The following is a 23,929-nucleotide window of genomic DNA, read 5'->3' as shown; positions in this document are numbered from 1 at the left end:
CTAACAGGGCAGTCGCTGTCAGTCCTACGTCACTGTAAACAGCTGATGTGTTTGGCAAACTCTGAGTTCAGAGACTACTGAGGGTTAAATGGATGTATGTACGAAGTATGTTTAGGTAAATATGAAAAAGGCCACTGTTTTCATAAACACAATTTTAAAAGGGTTGGCTGTTTCCGTTGTCATTTTTCCTTAATTTCACCAATCATAAACGTGGTTGTTAGTCTGAAAAGTCCTTATGAAAAACATTGGTCGTGAAGTGAGGCATACTTCCTGCTCTGTTACTCGACAGCACATACTGTATAGATATACGTGGAAAACTAAGACGTACATGGATCTATTTGTCTGCAAATGGATGTAACAGAATGAAGCAGAGCAGAGAGCTCACGGCCTGCCTAGAGTATTTACAATGTCCCAAATATGCTCTTTTGTCAAATGTTCCCACTCCTGATTCACAACCATTTGAATAAAGAAATACTGAGAAATGCCATTTTAAGCTAAATTTCCTTGAATTGAACTGGATAAACATCTGAGCACAACATGGAAGAAAAGGCTGTAAGCAACTTGGACTGTTTTCTTTATTTGGAGCAATCCACCAGAGGACAGCCTAAGCAACTTGTTCCAAGTCTCCACAAGCCACTTGTGCCTTGGATTCAGGTCAGATCTCAGTACTAGTTCTACTAGATCTAAGTGCAGCTTTTGAAACTGTTGATCACCTGATCCTTATGAACAGACTTCAAAGTCTTGGCTTTTAAGGACTGTTCTCAAGTGGTTGGAATCTTATCTCATGGAGAGAAACTTTATGGACACACACTTTTCTGGGGTCCATGAAGTTAATTGTGGTGTGTCTCAAGGTTCTATCCAACCCTTGCTTTTTAACCCTTGTGCTATCTTGGATGACCCCATCCTTACATTGACGTGTTCTCCCTACCATGACAAAGGTGGAAAGATTTCATGTAATCCATGGACACCAGTGAAGATCACAAATCACTGAAGAAAAAAGGTTCAGAGCACTGTCTAGTGGGTCTAGATGACCCAACTCCCAATGTTAAAGTGCCTAGGATAGCACAAGGGTTAAAAGCATCAATGCTCTCTGCGGCTCTCAGGTCCTCTGGCAGACTGTTCCATAAACGGGGGCCATAGTGCTGTAAAGCAGCTCTCCATAGGTCTTGGTTTTTACAGTCAGAATGGTTAGAAGAACAATAGTCATGGAAGGAATTGAACTTTAAAGGACTGAGGTGTAACCCTTGTGCTATCCTAGGCACTTTAACATTGGGAGTTGGGTCATCTAGAGACACTAGACAGTGCTCTGAACCTTTTTTCTTCAATGGTTTGTGATCTTCACTGGTGTCCATGGATTACATGAAATCTTTCCACCTTTGTCATGGTAGGGAGAACACGTCGATGTAAGGGTGGGGTCATCTAAGATAGCACAAGGGTTGAGAAAAGGCTGAAGACCAATCTTTTTAACCTGGTTTTAAGCAAATTTTTTAAATACTTTTATTTATTTATCCATCTTATCTTGTTTTATGAACTTAAACTAGATTTTTAATGCTTTATATATATATATATCTATATATAAAAAAAAAAACGCCCCTCTCACCCTCCGCGGGTGGTTTCTCCTCCAAGCTCAGGTCCTCTACCAGAGGCCTGGGAGCTTGAGGGTCCTACAGTATCTTAGCTGTTCCTAGCACTGCGCTTTTCTGGACTGAGAGGTCTGAGGTCTTTCCAGGCATCTGTTGTAGCCACTCCTCCAGCTTGGGGGTTACTGCCCCGAGTGCTCCAGTAACCACAGGCACCACTGTCACCTTCACTTTCCAGGCTTTCTCCAGTTCTTCTCTGAGTCCCTGGTATTTCTCCAGTTTCTCGTGTTCCTTCTTCCTGATGTTTCCATCGCTTGGCACTGCCACATCCACCAAAACGGCTTTCCTCTGTTCTTTATCCACCACTACAATGTCTGGTTGGTTCGCCATTACCATCCTATCAGTCTGGATCTGGAAGTTCCACAGGATCTTTGCCCTCTCATTCTCTACCACCTCCGGAGGTGTTTCCCATTTTGACCTTGGGGTTTCCAGTTCATATTCTGCAGACATGTGTCTGTATATTATTCCAGCCACTTGATTGTGGCGCTCCATGTATGCTTTACCTGCCAGCATCTTACACCCTGCAGTTATGTGCTGGATTGTTTCAGGCGCCTCTTTGCACAGCCTACACCTTGGGTCTTGTCTGGTGTATATATATATATATATATATATATATATATATATATATATATATATATATATATATATATATATATATATGCGCGTGTCACAATGAAAATAGAAATGACATAGAAACTCGTGCGTTTACTTTGTCCATTCTTTTTCTCCAAGCAGAAACTCTTTCTTTTGCTGATGATGCAGCCGTGTTACTTTTTTGATGGTCGTATAATCTTCATACGCCGTCATTAAAATCTCAGACTCTGTCTTACTGGAGTATAACGCTCTCTTTTTTTCTCTATGCATTTCCATGGTGACTCCTGAAATCGGCGATCCATTGAGAATGTCTTTATGTACTTGCTGTGCACGTGCATTAACCCAGGGTTACCAAGTGGAGCTTAATCACGCCAACTCATATCCGGTCTTTTGGAACCGACATACCCAGAGTAAGCAAGTTCAGGCGGATTTCAGCCAGAGTTCAGGGTTAAATTCAGGGTAGTTCGAACATGCTTTCTGGAATACCCCCCTGGTCTTGCTCCAAATCACAATATTGTCTGCAAACATTATAGTCTATGGTGATTCCTGTCTAACCTCATCTGTCAGCCTGTCCATCATTGCAAACAGGAAGGAGCTGATCCCTGATGTAATCCCACCTCCACCTTGAACTCCTCTGTCACCCCTACAGCACACTTCACCACTGTCTTACAGCCCTCATTCATGTCATGCACTGCCCTAACACGGTGTTTTTCAACCAGTGTGCCGTGGCACACTAGTGTGCCGTGGGAGATGGTCAAGTGCGCCGTGGGAAATTGCCCTCATTCACTGATCCAAAAACATTTTCCATCTCCAGGAAATCAGCTCTTTGTTCATCCAAACAGGCCCTGATAACACACTGAGTAGTTAGGAATATAAAAGATCTTAAAATTACTTTTTCTTTGTGTTTATTTGATTCTATTAAAGACATTTTGATAAGAATGACGGTACCGCGATTTACCTGTATAAGGAAAAGTCCCGCCCCTTTAACTGTCTCCGCCAATCATTCTTGAAGGCTTAATCACATGTCATCAGTCTGACCAATCAGAAGTGCTTAAAGTCTTCACTTCCTTGTTCTGATTCTGCTGATAAAGTCTCTCAGTTCTAACAGAAATACCAGCTAAAGCTCGTCGTTAGCGGTGTAGCTTTCCACAGAGTCCGGTGTCAGACTGTGGAACAAGTGAACAAAACAATGAAGCTCAGAGACGCTAGTCTATCTGCCCTTTTTCGGTAGTTTTCACACTACATCTCCCATGATACATTGGCTTAAAGGGACAGTCTCAGCGTACAATGAGTCGTCCTTGTGAAATGTCTTGAAACCACAACAGACAAACAGTTTCTAAATTTTTCTAACTTAACTTTTATTTCATCTCTTAGAAAAAAACAGCCGCAACTTCCTGCTTTTTCTGCCACAATTATCACAAAAATCCACGTGAGAATGCGGGGTGGGGGGGGGGGTGGGGGGTGGGGGTGGGGGGGGCTGTCGATCAATACAGACCATGAATTTCTGCTTTTTTTTTTTGGATGCTGGTGTGCTGCGGGATTTTTGTCAAGGTTAGTGTGCCGTGGCTCAAAAAAAGGTTGAAAAACACTGCTCTAACATACTTATCTGAGGCTTCGTCAAACAATACCACAGAGTTTCTCTCTGGGCACCCTGTCATAAGCTTATTCCAGATCTACAGACACAAAAGTCTATTGTGAGCGTGCTACTGTATTTTGTGTTATTTTCAAAAAAAGGCTTTCTTCAGTTGCCTCCTTATTGTACATATTGAAACATCCACACCACAGAGTCCTGGATCACAACTGAAGTTATTTATTTATTTATTTTTAATTTTCAATTTTCTGGCAGTTGTGACAGATTTTTTTGTGACCGTGGGTTGATTTCAGCAGAACACCTCATTTTCCACTTCTTGATTAAAGTCTGAACACTGCTGACTGGCATTCTCAGTTCCTTGGATATCTTCTTATATCCCTTTCCTGTTTGTTCAGCTACCTTTTCCCATAGATCCTTTGACAGCTCTTTAGCTTTCCCCATGACTCAGGATCCAGAAATGTCAGTGTAGCGCCGGATGAAGGGTGAGTGGATCTGTTGGGAGCCCAGAAACTCCCACACCTTTTGTGCACAAAGATAGTTGACAGGCAAAGGGGTCAAAGGGGAGGATGGTGACCTTTAGCTGCCATTCAAACCAAAGTCATGAAGGTATGCAAACCTTTGAACAGGGTCATTTGGGAAGTTTCTGTTGTCATTATTATTTAAAAAGGGTAAACACAATTCATTGATAATAAATGGCGTCACCCAACCTCTACCTGTGAGAGGAAAAAAAAAGTTTTTGTGGTGTCATTCATATTCTCAATATGTGGTGTCATTCAAATGACCAATAAATCGTAATTTCTTTCAGAGTATGTCAATTTATGAGCACAGTGGTGGTATTTAATAGCATTTTGTGGGCATAGATTAGTATTAGTAGCCTAGTAGGAATTGATTTTTGTAAAATACTAAAATATCAATATGTGGACACAAAATGCTCATTTGTGCGCACAACTTATTCATTACTTTATGTATTTTTTTATTGTCATGTCCAGGGCTCATTTGCGCCTCTCTTGCCTCCTGCTGTGAGCGCCGCGCGGCGCCGCTGCTCCTCCGCGCATCACGATGCCGAACACGCAGCTCCGAGAAGCTGACTGCGCGTCACGTGACGCTCTCTCATTGTGTCCACAAGAGGTAGCGCGCACACACAGAGAGGAGGAAAAACGGAGGAAACGTCACGCATTCGACCAGAGCAGAGAGGAAAAGTCATAAAAACGAGTCTCATTTTAGCGGCATGGCTCTGCGGGACGAGCTATTAAAATCCATTTGGCACGCCTTCACGGCGCTGGATCTGGACCAGAGCGGGAAAGTCTCCAAATCTCAGCTAAAGGTACATTTCTGGAGTTTCTGTTTTGTCTTTATTGGAACGGAGCGAGATGCTTTTGAAGTGGCCCATGACATTCTCACTTCTTTGGAAAGTCGGTAGTTATTTTTATGCAGATCGCGTCTCTTCCGCTTCTGGAAGCATAAGCGCGCCTTTGTTTGACAGCAGCGGCGACGCACCTGCTCCAGCCGCACCTTCAGACAGAAACACAACTCCTTTACAACATTCAACACGAAATGAACATTAAAAATAACGCAAACCACGTGGTAAAGTCAATAGTGAATGCAACCATGCAAACAGGTTTGTTCTTCAGATGCGTTTTTCCGTTAGGTTTTTATACTTTTTAATTGGCTAAACGACTCCAAAGAAAAAAAAGGAAACTTAGACCTGGATGGAAATCGTCCTAATGTGTATTACCTTACTCCCACTGCCACACTGATAGTGCAGATGGAGCTTAGAGTGCAAGCCAAGCATTGTTCAAACAGAAATCAACAGTGAAGGTCAGGTCTAAATTCAGCTCTCTGAGCATCTACGATTCATCAAACACTTTGGGTTTAGCTCTCTGATAGGTCAGTTTTTAAATAAAAACTATTGCAACCTGCCTTTTTATTATTATTCTTTTACTTGGTTAAAGCAACTTGCATGTGAAAATGCCACTGCTTTCTGGCATCTGGAACTTTTTCATAGCAGCTCGAGGAGGTCTTCCTCTTTCTTGGAGGAACCTTGGCAGATTATAGCACACACAATTCAATTTTTAGTGTCTTCGTGTGTGTGTGTGGTTTTTTTTTTTACAGATTAGGTTATTTCCCAGTTTGGGAACTATTTTTGTGAATGGTCTCGAAGAAATGCCAGCCAACACGTCAACAAACTAAGAATTTAAATATCCACTCTTATGAAAATGGTCTTTTCGGTGTTTTGAACTTGTTCTTGTGACATTTTTCTGATGATGGAGGTCAAATAATAGGAAAAATAGGGATTACATTCGAATTTCTGAGTATTTCTTCATTCAAATTGTTGTGAATCAGGAGCAGAGGCAAAAATGCCATTTGAAAATAGATTGCATTTGTGACAGAAAAAAAATTGCTGTGCTCCTGCTCCAAAGCTCTCAGCAACGGGGAGGGGAGCGGGCTTACTCGACCCCAACAGTCCCACCCACAACTCAAGAGGCCACTTTCTAAAGAACTCATGCTGGTTTGCAGAAACTACTTCATTTTGGCTAAAAATGTCAAAATCATAACGAAAAGACCACTGGGAACACTTTTACAACAGATTACTGGATGATCGGAGTGGGACTTTAAAAAGATGGAAAAAAAAGTGACTATGAAAATGGATGACTCGTGTGTTTTAATTTGTCCTTAATTTGTAAAACCCTAAACTTTCCTTGTATTCCAGGTTCTGTCTCACAACCTGTGCACGGTCTTGAAGATCCCGCACGACCCCGTGGCTCTGGAGGAGCACTTCAAAGATGACGATGAAGGTCCCGTTTCCAATCAGGGATACATGCCGTACCTCAACAGGTTCATCCTGGACAAGGTCAGTCCGTCTGCACACATGAAGACATGAACCAAGCAGGAAATACACATCCTGTTGCAAAGAGATGTGGTTATAGAAAAAGAAAAACCTGTCAGCATCTGGTTATGTTTTAATCCTCTGATACCTGGTGTGTTACTAGGACTTGGAAATATCCCATCTGGTGTCTGGCTGACACGAACAGCTCTTTGTGTTCTTTCAGCTGTTGAATAACACAACAACAACTGAACATTACATATGATCACTGCACTGTTTTTACTAATCGTATTTATTACAAAAAGATTCAGATTTGAGCTTCAAGGAGAAAGCTTTGTTCCCTCTAAAAAGAGTATTTGGGCTGTAGTTGGAAAGGTAAATTTTTTTGATTTAATTAAAAAAAGTTTAATTAATTTTTCTTAATTATTTAGTTTGGTGAAAATAAATCATTTTTTTGAGTTCATTCAACTTAAAAATAAAACGTTGTTGTCTGACATAGTATTTTTACTTTCAATCAACTTGATTCAGTTAAGTTGGTGTAACTTTGGTGTGAAGCTGCCAATGCGTCATGACGTCATAACGTAAGGCAGCGCAAGGAATTATGGGATACCCTTTTCTTTGCCTGTCTGGGCAGATTGGGGTTTAAGTGTGAGTTTTTGTCCATGTGTTTTGATGTCTAGCTGTTTTACTCTGTTTTAACTAGTAATGTTGTAAACTGTTATATTTCTTTCTTTCTGCACCATGAGTTCGAGTTTGGGAGAGGATGAACATTAACCTCCTTGTGCGGTAAAACGCCATATGTCCCAATATAGAAGGCAGCGTTCACCACACGAAAACTGTGAGACATTTGATGGGTTGTTTATGTCTTTGATATGGAAATTACAAGGCCCATTGGTTGAAACTTTAGAAAAATGTGTGAATTTAAGTTGTATAAATTTTTTTTTTTAAAAAGTAACAAAAAAATTAAGTTAGATAAACATATTAAATTGAGTTGGATAGACATAAATAAATAAGTTGAATAAACTTAATTCAATTATGTGTCACCAATTGAAGTGATTCAATTAAGTTGGATCAACTTTTTTCTTTTTAGAGTGTTCAACCCCTGAGGAACAACCCACATCCTCAGAAAAAAGGGTAAAAATAGGACTGTAAACTGACACAACTCGTTCTGCCTTTATTTGATTCTATTCTCTATTGATTTATGACTTTAACTAAATAAGTGCAACACTAAGTATCCATATTTATCATGATCAAAATTACTGTTACTTCCCTAAAATTTATTGACTTTCAATTGTCATTTTGGTTAATTGTTAATTACTCTGAATTCATCATGTCTATGTTAAAGGCGTTTGTCTGGAAAAGTTTGATACTATGTTGTTATTTTGTTGTTGTTATCATCACGTTTTGCCATTTTGGTGGGTGGATGGCTTTGGTTATGTGCAGGACTGGCACATGGGAAATCAGGGTTCAATGCCCTGCGTGCGCAATGAATACCATCCTTTCCACAGGATCTCCCTGTGCCAGTCCCCAGCCCAGAAAGTACAGGGTTGTGTCATGGAGGGCATCTGGTGTAAAAAATCTCTGCCAAACCCCCTGTGTGAATCAGTAAAAGCAGTGGTAATTTTTGTTTTTGGACAATCTGACTTTACCGAAAATTGGTGGACATATTTAACAAATGATATCTTTATAAATATAAATTGTTCCCATTGCCTTGGTGAAGCTTTTCTCTTTCCATTTGATTTAGGTTCAAACTTTCACTTTGGAAGTGACATTCAATGATGCTAGGAATCCCACAGTGATTTCATTGGACTGTCAGACTTTATGGGGGGAAAGGCAGCGTGAGTTTGCCATGGTGTTGTCACACATCACCGTTGTCTACAAGTCATGTTATTGTGTAGGACAGTGACCCTAAACCGGTCGGTAAACCATGAGTCAGCTCATTCAGCGGTCTGTCTTGCTGTGATGATGTCATTTTTCGCTCCCAGCGTGGCTGCTGGGATTGTTTTGCTGACACTTTGACCATAGAAAGATGTACAGTGAGACACTGTAATGGACTTCTTGATGCTCGGTTCAGCAAAGTATTTCAAATTCTCATGGAAGCTGCAGTTTTTGTGGCATTGCAAAAGTCAAACATTTGAAATGCTTTTGTAAATTTAACATGGTGATCATCCATCCATCCATCCATCCATCCATCCATCCATCCCTCCCTCCATCCATCCACCCATCCATCCATCCATCCGTCCGTCCGTCCGTCCGTCCATCCACCCATCCATCCATCCACCCATACACCCATCCATCCATCCATCCATCCATCCATCCATCCATCCATCCATCCATCCATCCATCCATCCATCCATCCATCCATCCATCCATCCATCCATCCATCCATCCATCCATCCATCCATCCATCCATCCACCCATCCATCATCAATCCATCCATCCATCCACCCATCCATCCATCCATCCATCCATCCATCCATCCATCCATCCATCCATCCATCCATCCATCCATCCATCCATCCATCCATCCATCCATCCATCCATCCATCCATCCACCCATCCATCATCAATCCATCCATCCATCCACCCATCCATCCATCCATCCATCCATCCATCCATCCATCCATCCATCCATCCATCCATCCATCCATCCATCCAGTGACGTGCGGTGAGGTTAATGGCTGGTGAGGCACTGACGTCATCAGATTTACAAACATATGAACCATACTGAGTAACTTATTCACCATTTAATTGACAACAGTTAAGGTGTTTTGTTTAAAATATCATTTCAACGTGTTTTTTCATATACAAACTGCAGCATAGAAAAAAGCACAAACCTTGTTATCGTCTTACCTTTACTTGTAAATAAAGTCCATACGCCGCTCCTTCTGGAGAAAATGACTTGCCGCTTGCTATCACTTCTTCTAGTATTTTTTAGCGTCATAATCTCAGGGCTCACCGGCGCCCCCTAACATGAGGCACGAGAACTGCTGGCCTCACCCAGCGGCTTTTTCGCCTGCGTTTAGCGCTCAGCACAAGAAACACGTCCCTCACATACAGTTATTTATAAAAACAAACACTGTACATAATATACATCTGCTAAATTATGTAAACTCAGCTCATATAGTACAAGTGATTGAACCGACATACAGAGAGACAGCAGTACCGTCTGACTGCATAGGTATTGCGCAATCCAAGGTGAGGCTCAGTGGGCTGGTGCCTCATCGCACGTCACTTTTTAGTATCTGAACGGTAAATGCGGAAATTCAGCGATTTTGAAAAGAAAAAACACCCAAAAATGGTACATTTAAATGGAAAATGACTGCAAAGCACAAATTACTGATTAAATATAATAATTGAATTTATTTTTTCTCTTTTCTTCCCATAATGACAGGTGAGGCACAGCCTCACCTGCCTCTCCTGACTGCACGTCACTGCATCCATCCATCCATCCATCCCTCCCTCCCTCCCTCCCTCCATCCATCTTCAGAACCTGCTGAATCCATTTCGCAGTCACAGGGCTCCTGGGGGCAACCCAGCCACTGCTGGCTGAAGGTGGCGTACACTCTGAACTGGTCGCCAATCTGTTGCAGGGTGGACCACTTACTCACCCCCTTTGAAAACGAGATGACACATCTCAAGGGGCTTATCCTCCAAACATGCACACCTAGGGACCATTTAGAATCACAAATGGACCTTTGAAGCTTGTTTTCAGACTGTGGGCGGAAGCTTAACCCTTGTGCTATCTTGGATGACCCCACCCTCACATTGACGTGTTCTTCCTACCATGACAAAGGTGGATAAAGGTGGAGAGATTTCATGTAATCCATGGACACCAGTGAAGATCACAAATCATTGGAGAAAAAAGGTTCAGAGCACTGTCTAGTGGGGTCCAGATGACCCAACTCCCAATGTTAAAGTGCCTAGGATAGCACAAGGGTTAAGGACCTAGGATAGCACAAGGGTTACAGGGCCAGGAGAAACCCCACACAGGCACAGGGGCAAGATATAAAACTGAATCCCAGCCACTGACTTTCTGCTGTGAGGCCAGGGTACTAACTTCTGCGCCATCATGCGGCGTTTGCCATCTTTGGATCTTTTTTTTAAATCTGCTTTAAACAGTTTCTTCTTTCTAATCTTGAAGAGTTCTACAAAAGCATCGATGATTAGCGCACATCTGGGTTCATGAGAACATTGTGAAGAGGAGCTGCAGCGTTTGAACGATGGCAGCTTTTACCGTACCGGCAGGAGAAAGCCGCTGCTCTAAATGTAAAAAACACCTCATTCACCAAGACTTCTGACGAATTCAACTTTCACAACAACACTTGTATTTACCAGAACCTCAACCTGTGAGTCTGAACTCAGGAAGCAGAGACATGACGACATGTGCGTTCAGAAAAAAACGGCTCCCAACAGACGCATATCTGTGAGGAAGGTGTACTTTTCCCCACATGATTACCCCCGCCCAGCTAGTGATGTTAAGGTGGCTGGTGTTTAGAGAGTGAGGGGGGGTTGAAGCATTCTGCTGTTTCCACCACTGAGGAAACTCCACCCGATTCCACAGGGAAGTGGTGTGTGTGTGTGTGTGTGTGTTTCAGTTGGGAACTTAAGAAACAGACAGGAAATTTAGTCTAAATATTCATGGTTCAGATTCATGGTACAGAGTGGGGACCAGTGACTCACTGAGGTTCAAGAAGCTGACAAACAATGACGTTAAAGTGTACGTAATGGTGAGAGGATTTACGTCAGTGCTATGAGTGTGTGCTTGAGTGTGTGCTTGAGTGTGTGTGTGTATACAGAGCCCACTGCACAAAACATCTGCAGTTTGTTGGTTTTGAGATTTACTGGTGAATCTCTCTTCGTTCAAATGTAAAATGTAAAAGGTCAACTAAGAATCCAGAGTGCAAGTGTGGTTACTTCTGTCTGAGAGTTGACTGTCAGTGACTCATGGTGAATAAAACCTCTTAGATAAGCAGATTAAGTCTCACTCTAGATAAAATAAACGCTGGTCTCCAACCTTTTTCTGGCCACAGACTTGTTTCATGTCTGACAAAATGTTCACGGACCACCCTGTACGTTTATCTCCATCCTCTGTAAAATATCCTCCGCTGCTTTAAACTGTATATGTTCAATAGATTTTATGTAGGAACCACTAAAATGGGATACAGATTTTCCCTTAACCTTCACCTGCAACTGATGAATAAAAAAAACATCACTGATACTGGTATATTCTAAATATAATATGAAACGTGAATTCTCTGTTTTAGCAGCTTTGTTAGCAGCATCCTATTAACAGACAGCCAGTTAATGATTATTCCGCATCATTATTATTATAGTCTGTGGGAACAACAAATCCTTATTTGGAGTAAAGACTTTTGGTTTTTGTCTGTTAAATTCAGTTTTTTTAAATTTTGAAGTCAAAGGCTCTTCTTGTGTTTCCTCAGTGGATCTTTTCTGCATAGAGAAACATTTCGAATATGTTTGTCTTTGTTAACTTTGCTAGCTTGATGGTTTTAATTTAGCGGTCGGAGCAGCTGCTTTAAGATTGGTGGATGAATTTTCAACTTACGATCGAGTAACTTGACGTGTCAAGAATGAGTCAAATGTGGTGGAGAGACTCCAGGAGTTTTCCAAAATAAAACTTCCTTCAGAGTCGGATGAATGAAACAGAAAAAATGTAGCTCCTGTTTTCTTCTCCACATCCTGGTAACAACTGTCCCATGGACTGGTACCGGTCCCCGGCCCGAGGGTTGAAGACCACTGCTGTAAAATGCAAGAAGTAAAGCTTTCTAATAATGGATTTGCCTCAACAAAAATCTACACTGCAGCTCCCACTAGATGACCTTGAATACAGCATCAGATTGATGCAGTAACATCATCTAAATGACAGGCTTACTGTGTCAGGGATGTCAAACAAACATCCAAAAGGTGTGTGATAAAATAAATGAAACCAATGAAAAAATGAGAACAGAATGAAGCTCTTTTTCACAACCTTTGCAAAAATCCCAAATTCTGATTCCTAACACTTAAAAAACATCTGTCTCACTTTTTGAACTTTTTTATCGGCATCAAGGCTTGTTTGGATAAAAAAACAGCTGACAGTTAAAAAATAAAAACTCGATGAAAGCTGTTTTTGCTGTTGTTGCTGTCTATGAGTAATTAGCCAAACTGTGAAGTTCAGCTGTGGTTAGATGCATTTTCAACATAGCTTCAGTCTAACAAACTGCTGAGTCGAGGAGAAAGCACACAAACAGCGGAGGAAAGTCTGGAAGAGGCCTTGGTCAAGGCCGTGTTTTCATTTGGCAGATTACAGCTTTGGAAAACCATTCTTTGTTTTGCAGCAGATTTTTTTGTGTCACATTTATTTGGGGCTGTCAGGGGGGAAAAAAACTCGCTTTTTTCAAATTAAAGACTTAAACTGTTATCTGCTTCAGAAAATATTTCAAATGTTCTGATCAGTTTTAACTTTCTTTGTTTTCTCTAAAAGTAGATCTAGTTGCTTTGTATTTGTTGTACTTCTTCTGTGGAATGGAAATGTTCAAACTTCAGGAGATCCAGCTGAAGCTTGAATCTTAAACACAAGTCACACTCCAGCAGTGAAGAGAGGAGACAAAGAGGGGAACAAACACACTGAGCCAGGACGAGAAAGACACACAAGACGGGTATTGCACAAAGATGGTGTACAAAGAGGCACTCTCTTAAGGGGATTTCAAGAAATCCTTCTTTCACAACTCGTGTTCCCTCCCGTCTGTTTTTTTTGTTTTTCTGCAATCAGACTCGCTAACTGGCTCAGCCGCATAGATGTTACAGGAAAGTTTTCTTACTGAACACAAGCAAAGCATTTTATCGACTCTTTAAGGCTGAAAAGAATGTTTTTTTGGTGTGTTTCTTACATGATCTTGTGGCATTTTCTGACTATGGAGGACTTATGTAAAGAAAATAAATGTTTAACTCGACTTGACAAAGGACCCACTTTTTGACGTATTGCACAGCCTGGGAATCGAACCCAGGTTTCCTGTGTACCAGTCCTATACCCAGCCAAAAAACTCATAAAGTCTCTGCAGGGGGGGTTCATGAAAAGACCACTGGGAAAGTTTTTACATTAGATCAAAAGATGATTGGAGTGGGTCTTTAAATCTAGTTTTAGGTGGGCCTGAAATACCAAAAAACAACAAAAAAGTGACCTTGTGGGTCACTGTAACCCTTGTGCTATCCTAGGCACTACAACATTGGGAGTTGGGTCATCTAGACCCACTAGACAGTGCTCTAAACCTCTTTTCTTCAATGATTTGTGATCTTCACTGGTGTCCATGGATTACATGAAATCTTTCCACCTTTATCCACCTTTGTCATGGTAGGGATAATATGTCAATGTAAGGGTGGGGTCATCTAAGATAGCACAAGGGTTAAAAGGTATTGCTGTCTATCATTTTATATACTCAGCACTAGCATTTATAAAATCAACTTTTTGAGCTTTTAAGTTTATTATAATGTTAACTTATAAACAACCCCAAAGCAGTATTTTGATCCATTAGAGCATTTCTGAGTATTCCTTTAAAAACCTGCTCTCTGAGCACCAGCCCCTCCCAACCCACAAAAACGAACGGGTCCTCACATTGTGACATAGATAAATGAGAACAGCCCCTTCCAGGAAGAATCTGTGCTGCTAGCTCCACCCCCAGGCTAACACACGCCCACTTTATCTGTGGAGCTAGCGTTGATCGGCTAAAACTATTTCCTTTTCTATGCACAATGTGCACATCAATCTTTGCAAAAGTTTGGATGCTGTTTGTTTTCGTTGGTAAAACGCAGACACACTGCAGAGGCCAAATTTAGGATGACATCATGAAATGGGCGAAATCCAACAGTGGAGCTTCAGAGATCCAGTTGTCTTACTTTCGGTTAGTAAAAATTACTGCAAAAATAATTTAAAAAAATTGTATTCTTTAGTGTGTCAAAAGTCATATATGATCATATGAGTAGTTTACTCTCAAAGGCTTAAGAAAAGCACGATTAATAGCCCTTTAAGGCATTGAAACGAGTAAATGTCTGTGCCAAGAAAGTAGGTAAATGTTGATCATTCCAAAAGAACTTCAGTAACTTAAGTTATTTACACACGTTAGGGATAAAGTTGGTGCACACGGTGTTTTCTCTTCCTAATGCAGCAATAGCAGAAATCAAAGGCTGTGGTCATAGAGAGTTTTATTCTGTTTCCTTTACTTTTGATTCACTTCAAAGTTATCCGTCCACAATGAGATTAAACAGTTAGATGACTGGAAATCTTTAACTGGGCATGTCTCATATTTGCCAGTGTTGACTTGAGGTTCAAATAAGCTGGCAGGATGAGTGCTCCAGAGGATTTGGGTGGAGTAACTCTTTAGGATGGAGCACAGGTTTCCATAAAGTCACTCATCCTAAATTAGCACAATAGGGAACCCCGTCAGATCCTGTGGGGCTGTAAAAAAAATGTCAGTGCCGTTTTCTGCTGGAAGAAATGCTCACGCAGGAAAGAATGTGATAGAATTGCAGCCAAAATCTGCATTTTGTTGCTAACTAGAGAACAGAACAGCTTTCAAGAGCCAAACAAAAATGCACACTCAAGAAGCGCAGCGGTGTGACTTCAAAATATTTGCAGCCATGGAAGACATGCAAGTTAACACGTTACTGAGTCAATTAAATGGCAGGCAAACCGCAAACCTGGATTAGGAGAATCTGGTTTATCTAAGTAGAGTTCTGCAGGGAAATGTCAGAGCATTTATCTATCAGGAGCAGGTGAATGAGATGCAGCAACGTTCCTTTGAGACAGTGAAGGTGTGGAAACCTGGATCTTGCTGTGCATGTGTGCTCTACTCTCTTCAGAACCATGTTACCCTCAGAAACCAGGCAATCCAACAGCATGTAAACAAACCTATCTCCCAGAGATTCTGTGCCTTTTAAGCTTCAGACAATTGATAAATACTGATGGTCTGTTCATGAATAGAGGAAGAAGCATTTAAGCATTTAAAGCCGCTGCATTTAAAATGCTCATTTGCCTTTTTTTTTGGCTATTCTGTTCTGTTTCAAAACCATTTTAATACCGTACTCTTTTGTGTTCAAACCTTCACAAACAATAAAGCTTTTTAAACATGTAAAATATTTGAAAGAATTACAGTTATTATTCAGACCTGTCCTCCCTGGCTAAGCGGCTGATACACGCCCTTCTCTCCAGTACCCTGGAGAGCAGCACATGACAAATGTGGCGATAAAAAAAACACATTTTTTTCAAAATGGCAGCTTTTGGGTTGGTTTTATTTCCATAGCAACCGTTTTATGTTTTGGTCACCTGGGGGGGGGGATGAATAGGTCTATGCAAGTTTTAGAAGAATCTGAAAATGTAAATTTTCACGTTTCCATGGCAACAGAGGTTTTTTTTGTTTTTTTGTTGAGCGACTACATCCCGCCGACTTTGGCATCGCTCCACTGGCTGCCTGTGCATTTTAGGGTTTTATTTTAAGATTCTTTTACTTGTTTTTAAATCTTTACATGGTCTTGCCCCGCTGTACCTCTCTGAGCTTCTCTCTACTTACTCGCCAGCCCGGTGCTTCAGATCAGCTGATCAGCTGCTTCTGGAGGTACCGAGGTCCAGACGGAAGCTCAGAGGGGACAAAGCTTTTGCTGTCCCTTCCCTTAATGCTTTGGAACTCTTTGGTGCTTCCTATAAGAGAAGCTCCATCACTGTCCATTTTTAAAACCCGTTTGAAAAGTCATTTTTATGCTCTGGCTTTTAATCCAACATGAGACTTCTGTTATTTTAGTGTTACTGTTTTCATTGTTTTTATATCTCTATATTTAATCTTGTATTTTAACATGTTTGATTTCTCTTATTTCTTGTGTTCAGCACTTTGTGTCAACTGCTGTTGTATGAATAATAGAATAAAGAAAAGTAGAAATAAAGATGAGTTGAGTTGAGTTTTCAGATGAGTCGAACTCTGAACCCTCTCTGCTTGGTGGAGAAGACCATCTGTGGCTATGAAAAACCGTCTGCAGCATTCCCAGCTCACTGCAGTGAATTTTAAACTTGATTATTTACACTGTGGAAGCCTAATGGGTGAAAATTCCAATTATTAAAGGTGAGCCACAGGGGTTAACGTTGCTGGAACTGCAACCGATAGTTCTAGTCCACACAATGCATTCTCAGGCTGCCTGGGGTTTCCATGGAGACACATTTTTCAACATTTTCTTCACCAGCACCAATTAAACCTTTTCAAGAGCTGTCCTCTCATTTAGCTTTTGAATTTAAACCAAAAAAAAAAAAGATTCAAGGAAAATAGCAGAAATCGGTTTCAAGGTTATTCAGGCAAAAGTGATTAACAATCGCAAAACTAAAACTAAAATGTGTAGAAAAATGATTAATGATTGCTGGTTTTGCAAAAACCACTCCATAGCTGCAGCTGTGCAGCATCTGAGGTTCTAGTTTTTGTGGTTTCTCTGGTTTCCTCTGTTGTTGTCTGGTCCTCTGATATACAGCTCTTCCTGTGAAACCTTTAATGTTTCAGGTCACCGATAACTTCGACCGCCAAGACTTCAATAAAATGTGTTGGACATTGTGCTCGAGGAAGAACTTGGACCAAAGTCAGATTCTCATCTCCAATGACGATGCTTTCAAGATCTGGTGCATCTTCAACTTTCTATCTGAGGAGAGATACCCACTGGTCATGGTCACAGAGGAGGTGAGTTATCTCCCTACAAAAAAGTTCATCTTTCAGATATAGTTACCAAACACTGAAGCCACATATATGCATACAACAAATGGCCTGGTTTGAAGACCCACTTTGATGAAAATTGTGTTTTCAACATGTTCTTATTGCATTTTCTGGAGGATGGAGGACATGCATGAAGTATTAGCTGTATTAGCTATTCAGCTTAAAATGGCATTTTTGAGTTTTTTTGTATTCAAATCATTGTTAATCAGGAGCAGATGAAAAAAATGCTGTTGGAAAAAGATTGTAGATTTTACGTACAATCATCTATTGGCTCGGCTCCATTCTGATGCATCCACTTGCAGACAAATAGTTCCATGTGCGTCTTTGTTTTCCTTGTCTGAGCTGAAACCAGGATCTAAACTGTACGGCTGCATAGCTTGAGTGTTGCTCACCATTTTAGTTGCACCGCTAACGTTAGGTTGGGGTCATGAGGCGCTGTGAGCTAGTGGGACAGCGTCTAAAGAGAGAGCTCTCAGCAACAGGGAGGGGAGAAGTGGGAAAAGGATCCCGGCCTCAACTCAGAGGGAAATTCTAATGAACTCCTGCAGCTCTGCAGAAACTTTGTCAAGAAAACGTCACGTGATTTTTGATTTTTGGCTAAAAACGGCATAATCATAGTTAAAAGACCACTTTGAAAAAAAAATCAAAACAAGATTGGAGTGAAACCTGAATTGAATTCTGTCTACAGATATGTAATGAGCAGGTAGGCACTAACAGTTGTAATGCTTCATGGTTTTGCCGTGCACCCTGCTGGAAAGCCTCAAAGGGCTCGAGCAGAATTTCAAGTTTGCAGCTTCCTGTTGATTCATAAATGCCGGGAGATTTATTGTTGGGTGCGGCAAATATCAGAGCTGAATCGCAGGAAAACTGTTTTCAGATGAATACAAATGTCAACTCATTGAAAGATGAATTGTGGGAAAAAAATAGATTAATTTTTCATCAACAGCTGTAAAGTTTGGTGTATGATTGCATTATTTTGTGTCGGTTATAATCATTGTCAGAATGCCCCTTCGCACAGATTGAGTACTTCTTGCGTAAGCTGACGGAGGCGATGGGCGGGAGCTGGGTGGAGGAGCGTTTTGAGGACTACAAGCTCCAGCTGAACTCAAAGCAGCAGAGTCTGAGTGTCTGGCAGCTCATCGGCTTGGTGGGCTCGGGCCACTTCAGTAAGGGAATTGACCGGCAGACGCTCTCTATGGCCATCACAGAGGTCTACCAGGAGCTGATCCTGGATGTGCTCAAGCAGGTGACCAGCACAACCAATTTTTTTTTAACAATCTTTGTTCTACCGCCTGTCATAACCATTGACTGTATATTAGATTTGGACCATGTGAGTTTGACATCACCCGTAGACAATGGCTTACTTCCAGCTCCAACCAAATGACGTTAATTCAGTCGCAACATGTTTTAAGGTATGGATGTTGGAGGCTGCACGGTGGCGCAGTGGTTAGCGCTCTTGCCTCACAGCAAGAAGGCCCCCGGTTCAAGTCCCAGCTGGGGACTTTCTGTGTGGAGTCTGCATGTTCTCCCCGTGTATGCGTGGGTTTTCTACGGGATCTCCGGCTTCCTCCCACCGTCCAAAAACATGGGATACAACCTACATAGGTTGATTGGCAACTCTAAATTGTCCATAGGTGTGAGTGTGAGAGTGAATGGATGTGTGATTGAGGATATTCCCTGTGACAGACTGGCGACCAGTCCAGGGTATCCCTTGCCTACGCCCAAGGCTCCGGCAACCCCGTGACCCCAAAAGGGAATAAACGGTCAAGAAGATGAATGAATGAATGTTGGAGCCAGACAACATCAGTAAGTAGGGATCTGGCCGAGTTGGTTATAATTTCTATGGCAACCACTCTCACCAATCAGAAGTGAGCTTGTTGGAAGGCCCCACCCCTACTACTGAACGCAGGGTCGGAAAAATCCGGCTGTGTCCGAATTCCCACCTTAATCCCTAACTACTAAAAAGCTATATAGTGCAGGACAATGGAGTGCTCTGGATTTTTAAAGCAATACGGACACCAAGCTCACTACGTATTTTTTTAAACGGTGAATAGGACGTCAACGATTTCACAAAGTTAAAATCTAATTAATATGAGCGTTTTGGGACGATTACTTATGTGTTCTGAAGATGACAATGATGATGGTTTATTAAAAAAATACTTTAAATACAATTTCTTTTGCAAAACTTGTTCAGACGCAATGCATTGTGGTCTATATTCGCCGATCTAGTGAGCACTGATGCACACTGGTTTTTCTCAGAGACCTTTGGGAAATTTCTAGGGCACTGGATTTTGGAATTGTTGATTCCGTCAGCACTTCAGTCAAACGTTTCGAACATTTGACTTGAGACCATCTACTTTTATTAAGGCATCTGATTTGATAGTTCATAATTTAAATAACTTCTACTACAGAAAAAAAAATAATATGAACAAAATTAGGATTATCAAGAACATGTTAAAGATATCAGAGCGAGAATAGTTGTTCTGACAAGAATAATGATAACTGTTCATTTCCCTCAGTGGATACCTCCTATTTGGAAAGTGTGTGTGTGTGTGTGTGTGTGTGTGTGGGGGGGGGGGGGGGGGGTCACTCATTCCAGCTCTCATATGGACATAAAACTGGAAATTAGTGTTGTAATTCCTTTTTACTTTGCCTGTATCAAACGAATAAAAACCGAATTTCCCTCAAATGAAAACAGCAAATCTTGTCTTTTTCTATAAAGACGTCGATCCCTTGAAGAAAGAAAGACACTCGAAACAGTAAACTATAGAAACATCCCTATTTTCTAACAATGTTTTTGTTTCATTTCTTTGTTAAAAAGAAGAAAAGAACCTTTCAGTAGTGTTAATATTTACAGGTGTGCCCGTCTTTATTCATACTACAGCAATTTGTCAGTAGATTTTATTTTAGGAATAATTCTTAGAGTTTTACAAGAAAAAAATCTGGATTTATTCAAAAACATGTAGAATAAAATGGAATTTCTTGCAATGTAGCCTGAATACACATCCCTCTATCAAAGTAAGAATGATCTAGTTACCTTCATTTTTTGTGAATTTATGCACTTTCTTGTTGCAGGGTTACATGATGAAAAAAGGTCACAAGAGGAAGAACTGGACTGAGCGCTGGTTTGTGCTGAAGCCCAGCTCCATCTCCTACTATGTTGGAGAAGACATGGCAGAAAAGAAAGGGGACATTCTGCTGGATGGAGGCTGCTTAGTGGAGGCAAGAAACCCATGGTTTGACTGAAACACTTCAGGTTTTCTACTCTGTGACTCTGAGAATGTTAGAAAGCAGGAAGATTCAGGCCGCTGGTCTGCATCCTTTAATGCCTAAAGAGCCATTCGGTCCAGTTTCTAACTGATCCAAACCAAGCCAGACCCACATAGTCCCCCCTCACGACGTAGAAAAATACATTTTATATCTATGTTTTGTGGCACTAAGTCATTTAAAAGGTAGCCTTAAGATAGTTACAATATTTTCATTTTAACAGCTTTATATTCTTTACATTAAAAAATCGCATGCCTTTTACTTTTGACAGCAGCACATATGAGTTCCTTTCAAAATAAAATTCACCCTTTGTCAAATTAGATCTTCCTGCTGCAGCTGATTTACTTGAATTTAAAATACGAGAAAAGCCAAATCAAACCTGGAATTTTCTATCAAAAGGACTCTAATGTGCCGTCATTCTTTTTCTCTGTTTACTATACAAATAACAACAATAGTGTTGAATCCAATTTTTAAAACTACACATGAAGATGTATATTTACACTTTAAGAACTTTAACTCTGAACAGTAACTAGATATGTGCAAAAAATAAGAATATGTACCTATTATATATGTAGATTATTCTACCAATGAATCACAGTGACAGTAGATTAAATCTTTGACCATAATTTGCCCATTTATCTGACATGTTAAAAAGCTAAAGTTAAAGACAAAACTCAGTTAACTGAAACAAATGGACCAAAACTACAAATCTGTTGTTTATTCAAGTCGTTTCTTCAAAGCCAAAGAGCCACAATGGAGGCATAAAGAGGCGTATGTGGCTTCAGTGCCTCAGGCTGCAGACCTCTGATTTAGGCAAAGACATAAACTTTTTTCATGCAAGTATTGCAGGTAGCCTACATCACTGTCTGCTCAGCAAAAACAAGACAGTTCAGGATAAACAAAATGCTTCTATTAAACCATGAATAAACTGAACAACCTGAACCTGCTCATTCCTCTCAATGGTTACCTAACTGCACGTTTAGCTCAGGATTAGACCAGAAAAATGATTTGATGTAACCTTGGTTAGTTGTGTAGCTCGGTGGTCCCCCAAACCCTCGGGCCGCAGACCAGTACCGGTCCTTGGGACAGTTGGTATCGGTCTGCAAAGAAAAAAAACACAACCCCCTATTCTTTCTGTTTTATTTAAAATCTGATTCTGAAGGAAGTTTTATTTTGGAAAACTTCTGGATTCTCTCCACCACATCGGACTCATTCTTGATGCAAGACAAGTTGCTCGGTGACATGTAAAAAAAATAAATCCATCCGCTACTTCTTTACGGTGGTTGCTTCGGCCAATAAATTGAAACCAACAAGCTAGCAAAGTTGACAAAAAAGCAAACATATTTGGAAAGTTTCTTTTAGCATAAAAGATCCAAAGAGAAAACAAAAGAAGATCCTTGGACTTTAAAGTAAAAGAAATCTGTATTTTACAGACAAAAACCAGTTCTCTTTACTTCAAATATGAATTTATTGCGACAGTTGTTCCCACAGACCATAATAATAATGCAGAATAATCAGCAACTGGTTGTCTAATATTACCAGGATGCTGCTAATAAAGTTGTTCAAAAGGTGGATTCATGTTTATTATTACATTTAGAAAATACCAGTTTTAATGATCTTTTTTATTTCTATTTATCTGTCACACCTATAAAATCTGCATCACATGTTAATGTTTCCTACACAAACAAATAAAGTTTAAATCAGCTGCAGATGTTTTACCGAGGCTGAAGATAAACTTTAACCTCAAAAGTCGAGGGAAACTGGAAGATTAGAAAATTAATGAATGTTTTTTTTTAAATTAGATGCCTACATCAGGCTTTTACAGTTCGGTCTGTGAAAATATTGACTGACATTAAATTGGTCGGTGGTCTAATAAAAGGTTGTAGACCGTCATAAAGTGATGATAATTTGAGCTTCAAATGTTGTGGACTAAATTGGACCATCATCATTTTAAACTGATTGGAATAAATCAGACTATCACAGTCCTGAGAGATTACATCGAAAGAGAATTTCTAGGAAGGTCTAACACACGCTTCTCTTTTTTTTGTAAATAGTTGTGGTTTGGTTTGTGACTGAGCGGTCTTCAGACCAACAGTGCAGATCTGTGGTGTCAGCAAAAAGATCAGGCGTTCTGGTGTGAAATGCTGCTGCTTGTAGGGGTTTCTGTCTGGTCAGTGTCTTCACTTTATGTTTCTGGGACCAAAAACTGAAACGTCTAACGATGACCTTTTAGTGATCCAGCAAGTGTTGTTATCCAAGTCTGAACGGCCACATTGTTGGACGTGAGATAAGGAATGTTTTTATAACGCCAATTTGATTCTACTGTCGGGTTAATAGATAAAAATCAACGAAAGGAACAAAGAAAATCATTAAGTGGAAAAGCTTGAAACTCTGTATGTCAAAGTTTCCTGGTACTTTTCATATTTGTACGCACTTCTGCGTATTCTCAACTGGTAAGAAGTGTTTGTGTTGTTAACTTTTGCAGCCTTTACAAGACAAAGAGGGGAAAAAGTGCCTCTTCCTCATCAAGTCATCTCAGAAGAGCTTTGAAATAAGTGCATCCGATAAGAAGAAGAAGCAGGAGTGGATCCAGGGTGAGTCTAGAGACAGTTTTATTAAGTATTCATGTTTTACGCTTATTGATTCATACTTAATGGGTCCAAACCTTTGAACGAAGCCATTCAGACGTGTGTGAGCCTGCTGCGTGAGGGCCGGCCGGCGCTGCACCGCGAGGCCCGACAGAAGCGCCGCGACCTGCGGCTCAGGCATCAGGCCGAGCAAGAGGAGCTGGAGCGGAGGATGAAGGAGCTGCAGACCGCCAACGAGGCCAAACAGCTGGAGCTGGAGAACATGAGGAAGGTAGGAGGAAAACGGTCTCACCAGCAAACATCCAGCTCTTTATCACTTTCTTTTAGTCGTACGTCACACTTAGAGAACATTGATGAAAACAAATCTGCAGTGGAGTGATGATTGACTTCATTGATTTGAATAGAAAATAAGGAAGTTGGGTTTTGCGGTCATGTGATTCTAGGCTGTAAAACCTTACAGGAAAGACTGAATCAGTGATGATCAAGCCGCAAAGGCAACAAAACACTCAAAAGACCAGGCATGGAAAGGTCCAACTCAAAGGTGCTTCGTGCATTTGGGAGGGTTAGATCTTGGTGGATTAGTTCTGATCACAGCTTCTGCATGCTGCAAATTTCACTTTGTAAAAAGAAGAAATTAATTCATTCACTGAATAAAAATGGAGAAGCATTGTTTACGTGGTTAT

General features: G+C 40.7%; 1 protein-coding gene across 1 annotated transcript in view; it reads left to right on the top strand.

Annotated features, from left to right (window-relative positions):
* The first annotated feature begins 4,947 nt into the window (after nt 1-4,947).
* Nucleotides 4,948-23,929, top strand: part of LOC101174342 (switch-associated protein 70) — a 33,543-nt gene continuing 14,561 nt past the window's right edge. Inside the window, exons 1-7 of the mRNA XM_004069443.3 lie at nt 4,948-5,149; nt 6,536-6,676; nt 17,185-17,358; nt 18,410-18,637; nt 20,467-20,613; nt 23,144-23,252; nt 23,336-23,517. Coding sequence (XP_004069491.1) covers nt 5,054-5,149; nt 6,536-6,676; nt 17,185-17,358; nt 18,410-18,637; nt 20,467-20,613; nt 23,144-23,252; nt 23,336-23,517 — 1,077 coding nt within the window. The 5' untranslated portion in view covers nt 4,948-5,053. The remainder of the gene's footprint in view (nt 5,150-6,535; nt 6,677-17,184; nt 17,359-18,409; nt 18,638-20,466; nt 20,614-23,143; nt 23,253-23,335; nt 23,518-23,929) is intronic.

Source organism: Oryzias latipes, chromosome 6 (genome assembly GCF_002234675.1).
Source record: "Oryzias latipes chromosome 6, ASM223467v1".
Taxonomy (NCBI): domain Eukaryota; kingdom Metazoa; phylum Chordata; class Actinopteri; order Beloniformes; family Adrianichthyidae; genus Oryzias; species Oryzias latipes.
Note: the sequence above shows the minus strand (reverse complement) of the source record. Positions and strands in the feature narration are given on the sequence as shown.